The 17,586-nt window shown below is 40.7% G+C and overlaps 2 protein-coding genes across 14 annotated transcripts in view; one reads left to right on the forward strand and one right to left on the reverse strand.

The window, feature by feature from the left end:
- Positions 1-1,643: 1,643 nt before the first annotated feature.
- usp16 (ubiquitin specific peptidase 16) lies at positions 1,644-16,237 on the reverse strand. Of its 8 annotated transcripts, none has more exons than XM_084680153.1 (18): positions 16,081-16,229; positions 15,381-15,973; positions 15,103-15,287; positions 14,891-14,994; positions 14,642-14,787; positions 14,322-14,554; positions 14,191-14,232; positions 13,906-14,036; positions 13,729-13,816; positions 13,538-13,610; positions 13,280-13,371; positions 8,260-8,313; positions 7,960-8,121; positions 4,673-5,336; positions 4,413-4,507; positions 2,537-2,623; positions 2,303-2,450; positions 1,644-2,166 (listed from the first exon to the last, which is right to left on the reverse strand). In XM_084680153.1, exons 2-18 carry the CDS (start codon positions 15,439-15,441, stop codon positions 2,045-2,047), a joined length of 2,487 nt encoding a protein of 828 aa, XP_084536279.1. In that variant the 5' UTR covers positions 15,442-15,973; positions 16,081-16,229; the 3' UTR covers positions 1,644-2,044. The 8 variants fall into 8 exon arrangements, with proteins under 8 accessions (XP_084536279.1, XP_084536276.1, XP_084536277.1 ...); XM_084680150.1 differs by having other exon boundaries at positions 14,137-14,232; XM_084680151.1 differs by having other exon boundaries at positions 14,137-14,232; positions 14,672-14,787; positions 16,081-16,228.
- Positions 16,238-16,535: 298 nt separating this feature from the next.
- urb1 (URB1 ribosome biogenesis homolog) overlaps positions 16,536-17,586 on the forward strand; it is an 83,918-nt gene continuing 82,867 nt past the window's right edge. For 4 of the 6 annotated variants that reach the window (XM_084680148.1, XM_084680146.1, XM_084680149.1 and 1 more), the window contains exons 1-4: positions 16,537-16,755; positions 16,984-17,123; positions 17,213-17,364; positions 17,445-17,574. In XM_084680148.1, coding sequence (XP_084536274.1) covers positions 16,629-16,755; positions 16,984-17,123; positions 17,213-17,364; positions 17,445-17,574 — 549 coding nt within the window. In that variant the 5' untranslated portion in view covers positions 16,537-16,628. Of the gene's footprint in view, positions 16,756-16,983; positions 17,124-17,212; positions 17,365-17,444; positions 17,575-17,586 lie in introns of all 6 variants that reach the window. The other 2 variants (XM_084680144.1, XM_084680147.1) reach the window with 1 other exon arrangement.

Consider the following 17,586-nt stretch of genomic DNA (forward strand, 5'->3'; position numbering starts at 1 on the left):
CGCCCCCACCTCCGTTACTGGGACGCCATCTTGGAAGACAAAAGTTGCTTCCTCTAGTAATATTAACTCTATGGGAGAACTCTCCCTGTCAATACACATGCTAGAAAGAGTTTTGGCCTGCTAATGTTGTTGCTAATGCTCTGACATTGTGATTCTACTTTGGATGCCATCAAGCGGGATCTCTGGTCATAGTCAGTCCTTAAACAACCAATCAGCATTCATAAGCAGAATGCTAGCTTATTATGGGAAACAACAACTCACCCTGTAAGAAATCGAAAGGACATAAGTACTCGTTCATTCAACTTTCATTCATTGACCAAAATGACCAACTTCCTAAATTACAGATAACAATAAATAATATACTATACTAACCCTAAATGCACATAAAAACAATTTCAACCCTATAACCTATACTAACTTAAATGGAGTACAGTACAATAGTGCAAAATTGCAGATCCGTGAATATATGTCAGTGACCATACAGGAGCCTGGTGGCAAGGTACAGTGAGGTACAGTAGTGCAATGTTACTGATAGTGCAACCAGTCAAACACCCTGGGATCTGCGACAGTGACCCCTTCATCTTCTGCCAGAACCCTCTGGGTTACCATGGATGACAAGCTCTCCCTCACGGCCCACATTGCTGCAGTCTCCCGGTCTGGGTGGGTGTAGATTCACCCTCTACAACATCCACAAGATCAGGAGATACCCGTCTGACCATTCCACCCAGCTGCGAGTCCAAGCACTTGTCCTCTCCAAGTTGGACTACTGCAACTCGCTGCTTGCCGATCTCCCAGCATGCGCAACCCGCCCTCTCCAGAGGATTGAAAACGCAGCAGCCCGCATGGTCTTCAACCTGACCTTCAGAGCGGTGGACGGGACTGCACCCGACTACATCCAGTCTCTCCTCCAGCCTTACAGCCCCGGCCACCACCTACAGTCTTCTTCTGACAACCGTCTGGTGGTACCCCCGCTCAAGAGCGCCCGGTCCACAAGCTCTTCTCCTGTCTGGCCCCCTAATGGTGGAATCAACTCCACACCTCCAGAGACACTGACTGTCTCCCCACTTTCAAGAAAAGGCTTAAGACGCACTTGTTCCGGGAGTACAACGGTACTTAGGAATGATTTGCTGGTCCTGTTTCCTCCAGGATCACAATGACTCTTATTGAGAGACTTGTTGCTCTTGGTCGGGTTTCCCAGATTCGTTAAGAAGCTCTTAACGCTCAGAGCTTCATAGGAGCATTCTAAGAATGCTCTAAAACGCTCTTAGAATGCTCCAAAGAAGCTCTTAGCGTTAAGAGCTTCTTAACGAATCTGGGAAACCCGGCCCTTGTTGGTTAGTTGTAACTGATTTAAAATGATTGTACTCGCTGTGAAATATTTTACTGTTTCTACAGGCACACTCTTGCCATTTTTGAGGTTCATGTTGTTTAATTGTAACTTAATTAACTACATGCTCTTATGGTTCTTCTGGCACTTCTGGGTTTTTTCACAAATGTATGCTTCATGTTTTGGTTACTCGCAATGTTTGGGGCTATCTTAGTTGTTATGATCTGTGACCTATGCACTTTTGTAAAGCTCTCTCTTGGAAGTCGCTTTGGATAAAAGCGTCTGCTAAATGAATAAATGTAAATAAAAACTAATATTGTCTTTGGAAACTTTAATTTCATATTGACATCTTGTAAATTGTACATACAATTACATTCAAATATTTATTAAAGTTCCTTGTTTTTTGTCCATAATTTTTTTCTGCTCAAAACCACCAAATTCTCAGCAACTCACATGGTCATTAGACTACTGCAGCTTGATGGGTATGTATCACTCACCCAAATTGTCCAACAGTGGTCAACTGGAGCCTGTCAATCAAAGGGAGCTTAAACACACTTGTAAGCCGTTTCTATATGAATTTGAAAACAAACTGCACCACATATCAACCATTCGCTCTACACTTAATTCATTCTAACACAATACAGTAAGTGGATCGCTCATACTGAGGTTAGTCTGTACTTGGCTGGCTTGTATATCTCCCACAGTTCTGTGGAAGAACTATAACAATCTTTCATAGAAAAGGATGTAGGCTTGGGAACTTTGCACTTTGCTCTCCATCACAGGCTTCACACTGCTGTCACTGACATGGAACCATGATCCTCTACACGTACCAGCTTCCCCTGAAGGACGGAGAACCAAACATTCATAAGAACGCATATCAATGAAGTCTGAATTCTGCATCATGAAATATATACACGTGTATGTGTCCATTTTCAAGGACTGCCCTGCTGTCTTATTAGTAGCATGTAACCCTACCTTGGTCAGCCACTCCATTATGTGGGTCTAAAGAGCAATTAAGTTGTGTTTTAACATAAGCCGTGTAATGGCCTGATCTCATTGTTCCGCTGTGTTCCACAATGCCATAGAGACTGTAAAGCACTTGTGTGTCTCCCTCTGTCACACCCTGAAAGAACACAAATGCTTGGTTACCACACAGCACTAACCTATGTTTTATTTCTCAATACTACAATATTGTATGACATGTTTTACCTTGCAGTTTACGGAACAAAAAGGTGCTAAATCCAGAATCTGAGGGAAGTTGACATGGCGGTTCAGTTTACATACACTGTAGCCAACCTGGAATGGGACAAGATGATTAGTAATCTTATGTATGAATCATATTGTGGGAACCTAGAAAGTTAAACACATGTACTTACAATCCAAACAGCAAACCCCAAGACTTCAAACATTAACCCTTTAAGGTGTAGCATCACAAATATGTGACCGTTCAAAAGGGGGCGCCACAGCGTAATGTCGCATATTTGTGATTCAAATATTCCAATTGAATATTTTCCAATAGACAAAAACTGTGACAAACACTTTAATATGGCTTCACAATGTACAAATTAGAAGGCTCGTAAGCCACACTAGCATGGTAGTAGCATTTCTACGAGTATAATGCTAAGTAACTTAACCCAGCAGCTATAAACTATAACTATAAGCAAATAACTTACTTGTTAAAGAACAAGAAAATATTGAGCACATTTCACAACAGATTTGACGACGGAAAATCTACACACAAAACAAACAAGATGTCAATAATCAATGCCAGCTATGCAACCGTTATTTGAGCATTATTGTTTTTACTAGTGTACAGCGCCCGTGATGCAGTTGGTGATTAAGATGTCGGTGAGACACACACAGATTCCTGGATTTATAGCTAGCTTGTGCATTATTGTTTAGTGCACAGTGCCTGCAATTCAGTTGGTAATTACAGTTTTTCTCAGAGGTTTGGTATCTAAATTTGACAGATCACAATTTAAATTCTCTTTTTTTGCAATCAAATGTTACAATTTACATCGTCAAAAGTACTTGTTAAACCTCCACATCACCGAGTCACTTATGCACATCGTTCAAGCAATTTCTCACTCAAAACAAATTACCAGTGCTCTGATACATTATGTAGCCAGCAACTGTCTTTAATGCAGATTTTAGATTGATGGTTAGATAATTGATTAGTCAGATAGATGGTTTTATACAAGACTATTTCATCATCATCATCCTTTCAACTTCACAGATTCGAGCGAGATCAGTGATAAAGCACTTAGCTCAGCTAAACACTGTGTTGCCTGTAGTGCAACTCAAAGCGATGTATATTGCCTTTTTTTGTGCCTTTTTTATTTTGACAGTCCACAAGCACAGTAGCCATTTTTCTTTGTATTAACTCACACATAACAATTACAACTATAATTCTACACTGTAATAATCCCACTTTTTTGTTCTAAAACCGGGCTGTACGCCGCTTCGAAATATAAGCCGTACAACCACAAGAAAACTGTAAAATCGGGGTACAATCCACAGTTTTATTTCCGAAAAAAAACGGTAGTCGATTTCCAGAAGTGTTCAGTCGAGTCTTGGTCGACCAAAGAAAATCTTAGTCAGGGATAGCCCTGACATAGATGTTGATCATGTTTTGTCTCGCTCATTGTTATATAATCCAATCAAAAAACATGAACAATGCACTTTAAGTCAGAATTCAACATTGACACAAATACAGATAAATTAATCAATCTCGATTGTTTTATGTAAAGGCTGTTGCAGAATCTGTTAGTACGCTAACTGTTAGCTGTAATGATGAATATAAAGTCGGTCTTTCCTAAAGCCCGCCAGAATGCTTACTCCTTGCTGCGTCCTGCACACAGTGGAAGAGTACATTTTTGATTGCTCTTGGTGAATCCCCTATGGTGCGTGCTTAGGCGCTTATATTAACGTACAAACTGGTGATGCTTTGGGGGAGTTGAAAATGTAGTCACCCTATAGATGTTCAAAATATTAGAGTACATCTTTAAGACAAAAGTTTGCTGTGTGACGAAGAGTTGCTTAAGCTAAATATAACTGCATAGTAGACAGAACAATTAATATTTACCTGTTGAAACCTCTTTAAGTGCAGAGTAAGTACTGGCGGTGGAGAGGAGATCAGTATTTGCTTCAAGGCATCTGTGTAAACTTTATTCTTGGATCCTAGACAAAGCACAAGACCGATTACACCCATGCATTGATTTACTGATCAGGGCCCAATTTGATTTCTTCATTACATACACAATCCATCCCAGAATTTTTTTTACATACACTTAAACACCCATGACAACACCCATTACAAAAAAGAACTGATCAAATGAATCTAACCTTCTGAGATTTTGCTGCTTGGTTGTCTGGTTGTCCTGGTGCATGCAATGCAGAGCAAACTGTTGTTTTCAGTCAAGTGTTCCACTTCTGTGAACTGAAAGAGGCAGGACTGGACAGAACAATCTTGCTTTTTTAGTGCCATCCTTGAGGCTAGAGTTTGGAAGGCTAGATCTGGGTCATGGTTTACCACTGTGTACTGTTTAGCCTTAGCACTCTCCATGTCCACCTCACCATCTTCAGAATTGTTGAGAGACATGTTCTCCAAGTATTTGGCCAGCTGGTCCTCCCCTTTGACACTTTTAGATGGATCAACATCTTCTCCACTTTGTTTAACCTGGGCCAGTTGGTCATCTAACAAACTTTCCTCTGTGTTTTGGTCCTCTGACAAGGCAGTGTTATGGTTTCTGACCACTGATGTGGAGGAAGTTTCATAGTCAACCACTGAGTCTTTCACCTCTTCTAGCTTGTACTCTAGATCTTGTCCCTGAAGATCTGTCTTTGCTGGTTGGTCCTTACTTTTTGGCTCATCTGTTAGGGTCCCACTCTCTACCATTTCCACACTCTCATTGTCAGCATTGTTTGACTGTGTACTCGCTGCAGTATCCTGATCAGTTAGACTGTTTAGCTTGAGCTTCTCTTCAAAATCCTGCTGCCTCCTTGGATTCTGTGAAATGCAATACTGTATTTAAAGCGGTGAATATTGTATATCATATGGGAGTCAGATGGCTGAGCGGTGAGGGAGTTGGGCTAGCGGTGAGGGAGTCTGGCTAGTAATCAGAAGGTTGCCAGATTGATTCCCTGCCGTGACAAATTGCGTTGTGTCCTTGGGCAAGGCACTTCACCCTACTTGCCTCGGGGGAATGTCCCTGTACTTACTGTAAGTCGCTCTGGATAAGAGCGTCTGCTAAATGCCTAAATATAAATATATCACATCATGTTGTTTAGAAATTATTATTATTATTATTTAGACTATTGTACAATCTCTAATTGTTATATTTAAGATACAAATATGTTTATTGTATGCACCTTCATGCCATAGTAAATTCCTTGTTTATGTGAAATTACATGGCAATTAAAGCTAATTCTGATTCTTATATCATTCTATCAAATGTGTATGCAACAGCTTCATCAAGAAAAAAAAAAAAGAAAAAAGTAGTATGGCTATGTAGTATACATTTCTGGTTTGCAGTTGGGGGAAAAGTTAAAGACATCCTAAAATGGTCTAGACAATATTATTCAACATACAAAATTGGAGGACGCAATGCTGAGAGACAAGTTCTCAAACATCTGACTCAAGTTTTGTAGAAAATATGAACAAGCCAAAAATTATTCAGAGAGACTTGTGCTGTGATGAGAAGACATTTGAGGTTTTTGGGCAAAGTACAGAAAATACAATCTTCCCTACAGTATAACACGTGGTAATTTAGTAATTTTGAATAGTTGCTTCGCTGCCTCCAACACTGGGTACCTGGAATGTCTGCATGACATTATATTATAATTGGCTGGAAAGTAGCGGGTCATCCCACAAATTTGAAATTTAGATTCCTCTGAAACTGAGCTTTCTATGTTGCTAAACAGCTCTCAGAGGGCCTTATCAGCGTATACAACTTGTTTTAGGGGACAACATTTTTATTTTTGTACTGGAAAAAATCATACATGTTGTGACTTTAAATCTACATTTTAGTTATTTACCAAACGCTTTGATCCAACACAACCTACCACTAGAGAGATGGCATAAGAAAATCTGATCATGACCTAGGTATTTTGTTTGCACAAATCTCCATCCATTGAATGACATGAATAATTGATTGAGTGAAACTTATACATACTTCTAAAAACACAAAATGGTGGTTGTGTTCTACAGAGTCCAGAATAAAATCCTAAATGGGTGAAGACACTCTTCCACACTAGGGGAACTGGAACTGTTTGTACAAGAGTGGGACAACTTTCCGGTTAGGTAGTGAAGAAAGATCACCCATGGCAAAGTTCTAGATCGCAGCTAGCACTTCAGATAAATTTCTAGTAATATTCTCAGGCAAGCTAGTATCTTCTTTTGACTGTTTTACTTTACTGATGGTTTCACCAAGTCTAACAGTGCTGAACATTAGCTAACAGTATACTTTGTTGGTTCAGACAGGGTATGGTTATCAGACATACATGCAGATGTGTTGAAACTTTATTATATTCCTCAACATGTCTGAAAATATCACTACATTAACTACTAGTCTAGTAATTTATGGCTAACGAGTGTGTGAAAAGCACACAGACTAGCAAGTTAGCTATTATGTAAAAAGGTTATGTAATGTGACAAGTTATGTAATGTGACAAGACTGAATTTAAAACTACAAAAAATACACCTAGAACACCGACAATATTTTCAACAATGTGCCGTGTCTCCAAATCTGTTTGCTTGTTTTGCTTCACTTGTCAATCCCACATTGGACCACGCAAGCGTTTTGCAAGGCTTTAGTGAAAATTAAATGGGAAAGCTTTGCTTCGCTTAATTAGCTTTCCTGTAGTGGACACACAATGTTACGGTCGCAAAGGATGATGTGTGCAGCTCGTTGCGAGAGTGCACAGGCCTCTGAGCCAGAAGCATGGTGAGCCACTCTATTGCCCAGGTCTGAACGAGCTGGAAGTTCAACATGGTGCTGTCCACTTCTTGGAACTTTCCATAGAAACCAATGGAACGCTGACTTTGAACAGCTTTGATACTTGGCTTACTTAATAATAGGTCTGTGTGTGAAATAGTCTTTTAAGTTAACATTTTTGAGACGTGTTTATAAACCCCATTGTATTAAAAAGGCAGAGTGCAGCTTCCATAGTTGCAATCAGGTGCGCAGCTAAGAATGTTGAGCCATGTGAAGAGATTGAGACTCCCCCCTCCATTCTGGTTAAGCTTCTCAAATTTGGTTTGTTCATTTCTCAAATTTGTATTCCAAGTGTTTTAGGGGCCTCCCCCCATAGGGGCCCTGCGACTTTCCCCTGAACTAAGATACCCCTGGTTGCAATGCTGGTAGTGTTTTTATTTGTTTAGATAAACATTTTGCTTCATTTTGTAGGGGACAAAAGTGCCCCTGGTGTGCTACATAAATAATGTAATTCTGATTACCAAGATTTACCCCAAAACACAATAGCTAGCTTTGCAGCTTGGCTCCCAATAATAACAAAAAGGTAGAAACACAATAGGTGGCTTCGCTGCTTGGCGCCAAATAATAAGAAAAGCTAGAAACACAATAGGTGGCTTAGTTGCTTCACTGCTTGGCCTGCAAAAACCACAGCTATACCTTTGCTTGTTTTTTTGCCTGTTTCTTGGCTTTCCTCTGCTGGTACTTGCTGCCAGCGTCAGTGGACATGTCAATCCCATTGGCCAGCCGCATAGAACTGTCTCTGCCCTCCTGGCTTCCCTCACTGCTCTTTGGGGGATTTTTACTGTGAGTCTTGTAAGCCTGTTGAAAATATGATCTCCTTTAATATGCACATTCATTTAATCACAAGCAAAACACTAATCATATTTTAATTCATGGTTTCTTAGTATGCTGTCAAGTTTTATGTAAGTAACTAAGCAATCCTGACAAAATCCTTACCTCATCTGAGACTGGAAGAGAAAGATCCAGGAACATCTCTGTGACAAATGACACCTGAAACAAAAATAACCTTTAAAAGGGGCTGTTTTCTTTCAAATGTAACAGCAATGTGCTCTGAGATCAAAACAAAAACATTAATAACTTCTCAAATTAAACGTGTCATACGTTTGTATTTATTTTCTGTAACTATTTCGATGACATTTTATTAGTGTGTGAATAACAAATGTAAAAACAACTGTGTGAATGGAGCTGTCAATGGGACGTTTTAGTGAGCTATTTGGGACTGCTTTTGAGAGCAGTCTTTTGATACAGGGTGGAATTGACCACTGACAGGTGCTGCCTTCACATGTCAGGGATGAAAAAGCTAGCTCACATAATTATGAGGTTAGGAACGTCAACAATTTTACGCAGTTTTTGATTCAGGAACATTTGTGTCCTTTATGCTATGGGCTTTGACTACATATTTTGCTGATTCTGATTAGAGGTAAAATCTTTTGTAGACCTGACTAAATTCAATTTAAGACCTCAGTTGAAAATATGGCAGTTTTTAAGACGTTTTAAGGCCTTAAATTTAAAGTTCCGAATTTTAGACTTTTTAAGACCCCACAGGAACACTGTATTAGGCCTGAAAGTGAATGTTTTGTCCTCAAAGTTGATGTGTTAGAAGCAGAAAAAATGGTCAAGCAAAAGGATTTGAGCAACTTTGACACTGGACAAATTGTGATGGCTAGACAATTGAAGCTCAGTGGCCGCAGACCAGTCAGGTTGGCCATGCTGACACCTGTCCACAGCAGAAAGCACATACAATGGGCACTTGAGCATCGGAACTGGACCCCAGTGCAACGGAAGGTTTCCTGATCTCATGAATCATGTTTTCTTTTACATCAAGTGGATTGCTAAGTGTGTGTGCATTGCTTACCTGGGAAGGGCAGCAGAAACACATGGCACCAGCATGCAATATGGGAAGAAGGCAAGCCGGCAGAGGCAGGGAGATGCTTTGGGCAATATTCTGCTGGGAAACCTTGGGTCCTACCATTCATCTGGATATTACTTTGTTGCAGACCATGTACACCCTTTCATGGAAATGGAGTGGCCGGGTCTCTACACTGCTTTTGACTGGAGACTACATTACATTCACATTTAGCAGACGCTCTTAGAGTGACTTACAGCAAGTACAGGGACATTTCCCCTGAGACAAGTAGGATGAAGCGCCTTGCCCAAGGACACATTTGGCACAGCCGAGAATCGAACCAACAACCTTCTGATTAATAGCCCGATTCTCTAACCGCTCAGCCATCTGACTCACCTCAACTAAGTGATCATTGTCAGCCAACAATATGTTGATAATGTCGGGCTACGCATATCTAGACCAACTGCAGTCTAACCCCCGCAACTTGTGTAACATCCTTCATAATAACTACATTAATGACTACATCAAGTCTCTCCTGCAACCTTACACCCCCACCCGTCACCTACGGTCTTCTTCAGACAACCGCCTGGTGGTCCCACTGCTCAAGACCGCCCGGTCCCAACACAAGCTCTTCTCCTGCCTGGCCCCCCAATGGTAGAACCAGCTCCCCACCTACATCGAGACACTGACTCTCTCCCCACCTTCAAGAAAAGGCTCAAGACACGCTTGTTCCGGGAGTACAACGGCACTTAGGAATGCTTGGCTGGACCTGTTAGTTTCCTCCAGGATCACAATGACTCTTATTGAGTGACTTGTTGCTCTTGTAGGTTAGTTATAACAAAGTTTACTCTTGTACTCGCTGTGAAATATTTTACTGTTGATTGTTCTTCTACAGGTACAGTCTTGCACTTTTTGTGGTTCATGTTGTTTTAATTTGTAACTTGTATAACTGCATGCTCTTATGGGTCTTCCCTTTGGCACTTGTTTAGTATTTTCACAATGTATACTTAATGTTTTGGCTGCTTGACCTATGCTCTTTTGTAAAGCTCTCTCTTGGAAGTCGCTTTGGATAAAAGCTTCAGCTAAATGCATAAATTTAAATAATAAATTTTACTTTGATGAATAATTGAAGGACTAGACACCAAACGTTCTAATGGTGGTGATCTATGGCGCCCACCGTGGCTGACGTATTTGCGTTGTCCTCCCAACAACAAAGTTTTGTATTGTTAATTTTGATAGTTGTAGTTAATTTAAATGTAAAGTTTGCACAGGAAACAGTGACATATGACAAATATGCACTTCTGTGTATCGGCAAAGTTCACCACAAGCTCATTTATAGCCTGAAGGACTGCGACTTTCTGCTACGTCGAGATCCAGCCAAACACAGCGGGGACGGCCCAACAGCACCGGCCATAGGTAACCAGCGCAGCCGATGGAGATAGCGGACAAGGCGGCGTCGCGGAAAAAGAGGGTGGCTACATGCCAGGCTAAAGGCTAGGGCTACTCGACCACCAGTACCTTGCCTGCTGCTAGCTAATGTACGGTCTCTTCATGGGTGGCGCTAGGGAGGGGCTAGCAGGTGCTTTAGCACCCCCAAGAAAGACCAAAGCATCCCCATAGCACCCCCAAATACATTGCTCATTTATTAACAGTATTCAGGCCCGGAGTGGCCATCGGGAGAATTCACGGTGGGCTGCTCTGCCCGCTCACAAATTGTATTTTTTCACACACCAAATAAAACAATAAGTGTTATAGTTACTGTGTGACTGATAAGTAAGATAATAGGCTACACTAGGTTTTAATCGAAATAAACGCATTATCAGACCGTGGATTAAAAAGTGCCGTTTTCAGTTGTCGCGCATGCTCTCTTAAACACTCGTGCAGAAGTTTGTTGCCATGGAGACAACCCTAAACAATCATGTATTGTTGTGGAGTTAGCAAGATTAAGCTGATGCAAAAATAATAAAATGGATGGGAGAAAAAAATGCCAGGAAGTACGGAAAAAGCCAGGTAAAAGAAAGATCTGTCACTTCATAAATCTAGGTTCCTGCAAGGGTGGGAAAAATAAGTTTTCTCAAAAGCCCTGAATCTTTCAGGTACAAATTTGGGTTGTAATTTCCGGAAAATATTACAATACGAGTCCAACAAAATGTTTATATTAGCCTACAGAAAGCTCAAAAAACTATTTTGCACAGAAACAATGCAAAAAATTGTGACCTGCCTAAATGACTATCGCCCCGTTGCACTCACTCCAATAGTGATGAAGTGTTTCGAGAGGATAGTCATGACCCTCATCAAAAAGGCACCCCAACACCATAGACCCGCTGCAGTTTGCGTATCGCCAGAACCGGTCCACTGACGATGCAGTGAACAACGTCATCCACACAACCCTCACGCACTTAGAGGGCAAGGACACCTATGCAAGACTCCTCTTCATACACTTCACCACAGCCTTCAATACAGTTATCCCACACAAACTTTCAGTAAAACTCCACACTCTGGGTCTGACACCGGCCCTCTGCAACTGGGTTCTGAACTTCCTATCAGGCAGACCCCAACCGCACTTCCAATACAAGAAATGTGAACACAGGGACCCCCCAGGGCTGTGTACTGAGTCCCTTGCTGTACACCCTCTTCACTGTGTGGCCACCCAGGAAAACACCAGCATCATAAAGTTTGAAGATGACACCACGGTCATTGGAATGATCACTGGTGGGGCTGAGACAGCGTACAGAAGAGAGGTGGAGGAACTTGTGGCCTGGTGTCAAACTAATAATCTCTTCCTGAACACAGACAAGACCAAGGAGATGATTATCGACCCAAGGAGGAAGAAGGTGCAGCAGACACCACTGTACATGGGTGAGGCCGAGGTGGAAAGGGTGAAAACCTTTAAATTCCTTGGAATACACATCAGCGAGGACCTCACCTGGTCTCACAACACACTCCGGATCATGAAAAAGGCCCAGCAGAGGCTGTACTTCCTGAGAAGGCTGAGGATGAGCAACTTTTACAGAGGCACGGTCGAGAGCGTCCTGACCACATCAACCATAGTGTGGTATGGATACTGCACTGCCCTGGACAGGAAGGCACTCCAGCGTGTGATCAAAACAGCACAGTTCAAGTCAGGAGCAGCCTTCCCCTCACTACAGGACATTTACTCCACCAGGGTCACCGGGAGAGCCCACAATATTTTCAAGGACAGAACACACCCCCAAAACAGACTCTTCTCGCTGCTGCCATCAGGCAGACAATACAGCAGGGGTGTCCAAATCCGGTCCTCAAGGGCCACTGTCCTGCATGTTTTAGATGTTTCCCTGATCCAGCTCACCTGATTCTAATGAATGGTCGCTATAACAACTCATTTAATTGAATCAAGTGTGTTGGATCAGGGAAACATCTAAAACATGCAGGACAGCGGCCCTCGAGGACCGGATTTGGACACCCCTGCATTACAGGAGTCTGAATTCCAGAACAAAGAGAGTAACAAGCTGTTTTTACCCGCAGGCCAGTGAACAGCTCCCTCACAAGACACTTCCCCACCCCCCCCACAACACAACGAAAACAGCCACACTACACACAAGCATACACAGACACACACATACTGAACTATGACTTGCGATATTTGCAAACCACACTTTAAACACTCAGGAAATTGTTATTTCATTGATGTGCCTTGTTTACATTAATTTTATTCTGACTGTATATTTATTCTCTCTTTTTAGTGTTTTTTTTTGTTTGTAATTATGTGGAAGGAGGACATTGTGCTATAAGAATTTCATTGTACGGACTAACTTTGTTCAACCGTTTACATGACAATAAATATCTTGAATTTTGAAATAATTACCGACTAACAACACGGAAATGGATGACAGATTGACAAAGGCAAGTTCATTTTCCGACCTTGCCTTTTGTTTCATACAAGAAACGCCATCTAGCGACTATTACGTGTCAGTAACAACGTCCCTGTCTGTAGACTTGCAGGCCAACATGACCCCTAACGGCGCTATCCATAGGAAAAAATGGCTTGCTTCTTCTAGTGTTAAATAAAGATGACATCTATGGTAGAAATGTATTCTTATATGGATCTCTTTCAGTAGTTTCAATACACACCGTTTTACACTGTTGACACATTATAGTGCTCGTCATCTCCCCTCCAAACACCTGGTCAATGGAGTTGTTGGGAAATACGTTCCTTTCATTATCTAAAAACAATTACAGCCCATAATTTTGTATTAATGGTATGGATATTATGATTTATATACACAAAATATGGCATGTCAAGGAATCTTTAACAACAATGGTTGTAATGAATATATCATGGAAATGTCAAGAATGATGAAAGAATTATGTTCTTCATTAAATTCTTACCTGTAATCAGGGTTTTTGATGATTCTACATCCCCTGCTTTTTTTAAAGATGCCAATATTCCTGAACTTACTCTCTAGGAAACAAATGTATAAAATTGGATTGCCATAGGGACCTTATTAGACTTCATAGGGAATTGTTAAAGTAAAACAAGGTAACCACGCTAAATAGATCTTTAGACGCAGATAACATACTTTAATCTCCTCGGCTCTCATTCCATCCAGCATATAACGCAGAAGTTCATGGCTATCTTGCTGCTGACATCCTTTAAATCTTCCTGCCCTGGGGATTGAGGAGAACATACAAGATGCAAAATTCCAGATGATGTCAATTTCAAGGCAGATTGACAAACCAAATGTGAATGTGCTCACTTTTTGCAAACTTGTGCGAACAGTTCCCTTGGGGTGACAACTTGTTTCCTGGACAACTGGATCTCATGGAGAAATTCACACATAGCCAGTGTAAGGGATCCCGGTTGCTCTAATTGCACCAGGATAGGGTCCTAAAAATGTCAATGTCAACAACAATATTGTTTATCAATTAATGACTCCAAAACTAACCAAACCGACACTGAATAAAATGCAAATATATGGATAACACACAAGATCAGATGAAACAGCACATGGTATTGTGAGACCAATCTTTTCTTTTGCCACCTTGTTGAGCATTTGCCTCAAAAGCCGTGTCTGAGAAAGGTTCTGCAAGACCAGAAACGGACAACATTTTAGCTATTTATATGTGTATCTTTGTGAAAACATTTGAGTAAGAATACATAGAAAATCCTTACCTGAACAACTGCATTAAAGAAACAAGTGTTTCCGAGGTTACTGAGTCCCTTGACTGATCCAACACTACTGTCTTTGGCAACTCCCTGGCTCTGCCCTTTCATAACACTGTCTTTCTTCACATTTTTCTTCTGCTTGAATACGTTCTCCTTATCCTCTTGGTTTTTCTCCATGCCCGTGTCTGTCTGCTTTATCTCTTGTGTTTCTTTCATCATGCTGTCACCCAACTCTACTTCTGCAAAAGTCAAATATGATGTTCACTTTGCTCCATTTGTTGTATGCCATGTTACCACAATAACTATAACCTGGTTGAGAAGTAGACCTGATGTTAATGTAGCAAACTTGGATTTACTTCTCTGTGGCAGTGTCTTGCACGGTTCTGATAAAACTTGCTTTTTAACACAGGTCACCAGTTGAGCCAAATTCCCTGTCCTAGAATACTTGATTTCATCATCACAAATGTAACACCTAAGGAAGATCAGTAAATATGACTTAATTAGTAGTTCACTTGGCCTGAGCAATTCCTCAAAATTCACCTTATTAACTGAAATAGTGTGCAATCTGTACTCACCAAACACACCCGATCTCCAAATTAACCACGAGACAATGTTGATCTGAGCGAGGCTTCTCATAGTGTTTTAAAGCATGCTGGTTCTCTGAGTTTCGTCCACACCCCTATAAGATCAATACATTGATAGCTGAATAGTTCAAGAGTAAAACATAGAATAGTTACTATTCTGTCATGTTTTTGCCATGCAGTTTAATAGGCTAATAGGGGCTTACTCTGTTTCCACATTTAAGGCACATCCATATTATGGGAGTTTCCCTATCCTCTCTGTCCCCCAACTGAACTTCTGTTGTGTAATCTTCATCTTTACAGTCCTGGCAGGTGTTCAAGTACAAATCTCTTGGAAGTCTCTTGAGGATATTTCGGTCTATGCCTTTCCTAATGTGGCAGCAAACTGGAGCTGTCATGAGGCACAGAACATTATATTACTTTTCTCCACAAACACATTTCTGCTAATAAAGTTGACCTCTACAGAGAAGGACTTTGACTTTACCTGTCAGGTCAACATCATTGTCCTCCACGGGGCTTTTGTCCTTTTGACGTTTCTTACCCATGTTGAATAAAATACAAATCTCGGGCAAAACCAAATTAGTAACAATTGTATGGTTATCGAAAGGTGACCAAGACCGAACAGTTTGGTGAGTTTATAGGTATAACATGTTTTGAAAGTGCATCATAACTAATGTGTTAACAAAGGACAAGTTAGCTGATAGCCTAAGTCTCTAACGTTACACAGTCTCTCGTCACACTAGCCTACGATATTAAACAATTAAACAAGATGACAACCCTCTCCAGCAGACCTGTAATGGTGAAGCGAAATTTTTCAGAGTTGATTTTCATAAAACCTCGAAGATTTTCAATAGATTACATGCTAAATTACAGCTGTTTATAATTCATAACAACAATATATCAAAAAACGTAACTTAATAAAATTCAACCACAAGAATACAACGTGTGAATCTAAGAATAAAGAACGTCACACTATGTACTTCCGTTGTTGCTTCTTCTTCGTATGTTTACCGCACAATCAGCACATTACTGCCATCCATCGTTATTGTGGGGAAGAAAACCCGTTTGAGCGATTTCCTGAAATACAGGTTTATTCGTTATTCCAGGGGATATTATGAAATTAAATTACAGAAAGACTGAAAATAAAGGCAACATTATTTGCCGATTCAAGTTGTTTTTTTTACCCAAGGATACCGTGTAGCCCGTGAAACTGGCTTCTTTAGCCAATTCGCCTTCAAAATAAGTACGGCATGTGCCAAAACATGTTATTATTAACATAATTTATATTAATATACACTAGTTGACTCGGTTCTAATTTGACTTGGTTCCAGAGTTCCCGTTTCCCGTAAGGACTATGATCGGAATACACACTTGTTACACAACTAGATCGAGACAACCTATATTGTGTACACACGACAACAATAATTGTTTGTTTTGTGTAATATTTTGTCATTTGGTGTAAATTTGGTGTGTGGAGTTTATCAAAAATAGCCTATAATTTAAATAGAGTGCTTTCGCAATAGTTGTAATAATAATAAAATAATGATAATTAAAAAAACAAAGCATGGAAGGGAATGTGCACAAGACTGCCTCACAGACTCCAACACAGCAGGTGGCAGTGTGTGCAGTTGGATGTTGTCTACTGACCAAAACCGAAGTAGAACTAACACGTGTGTGATGGTCCAACACACTATACATTTAAAATTGACTGTCGACTTCGTCTACAAAAACCATGGCGAAAAAACGACCCAGCAAAGATTCAGAGGAGCCGAATATTCAAATAAAGAAAGTGAAAGAATCCGAGTTTAATGGAGCGGTTTTTAAAGCCTTTCTGAGAGAGCCCGCAAAAGCAATGTTTGGTGAGTGTTGCTTGCAAGCTACATGCGTATTACCTGACTCGTACCTACAATACTGTAGCTTGTATGTAACTACAATACTTTTGTATCCGTTGATTCTTTGATAATCTATTTTACATTACAAACATGTCATGAAGCAGGTATGTCTAAAACTACCATTAGGTAGAAACATGCATACTTGCTAAAGTGATATGAACTCCCTCTCCCCGCCCTCCTTTGCTTCTTGTATAGGTCTTGAGACATTCATATTAAAAGCGAAACAACTGCCATGCCCTGACCTGTACGATGTTGTTGAAGGGTACATAAAGATTTCAATGGAATGCTCAGACATTTTTAACTTGCTTGAGGGAGAAAAGCACACTGAAAATGAGGTATGTTAACTACAACCTGAATTTTAGTCGTCGAGGTAAAGTCAGGTCAAAATAAGCACATTGTTAAAATATTGTATTTTTATCAACAGATGAGCCTTATCTTCCAGAGCTTGGAAATGATCCTACTGAGAACCGCCAGTGATCTTAATCACTTTAGTATGGTTGGCAGCACTATAGTGAAGAAAACAGTGTCTACTCACATGAAACTCATACAAAGCTCTCTTCACTCAGGCAACCACAGGTATGGATTCTTCAGCGACATCAATGATAAGTGGCACATATCTGCTCTTTTATGTACATTTTGTTTTCCCTCAATGACAGGTTTGTTCGGCGGTGCCTCTGTTTCCTGTCTGCCATGGTGTCTCAGGGCCCAGACGCAGCCCGAGAAGTTTTCAGGCACTTTCAATTCAACAAAAGCCTGAATGGACTTGCTAGAAGACGAGATAAGATGGTTAGATACTTT

Source organism: Hypomesus nipponensis, chromosome 18 (assembly GCF_054491055.1).
Source record: "Hypomesus nipponensis isolate SF chromosome 18, ASM5449105v1, whole genome shotgun sequence".
In the NCBI taxonomy this organism is placed as follows: Eukaryota; Metazoa; Chordata; class Actinopteri; order Osmeriformes; family Osmeridae; genus Hypomesus; species Hypomesus nipponensis.

What these genes read in the sequence shown, in the direction of transcription:
- usp16 (XM_084680150.1), bottom strand. Translation starts at nt 15,441, where the DNA reads ATGGGTAAGAAACGTCAAAAGGACAAAAGCCCCGTGGAGGACAATGAT. An exon ending in TTGGAGATCGGGTGTGTTTG is followed by an intron (nt 14,788 to 14,890) that starts GTGAGTACAGAT and finishes GATCTTCCTTAG; the next exon opens with GTGTTACATTTGTGATGATG. An exon ending in AAGCAGCAAAATCTCAGAAG is followed by an intron (nt 4,508 to 4,672) that starts GTTAGATTCATT and finishes TGCTTTGTCTAG; the next exon opens with GATCCAAGAATAAAGTTTAC.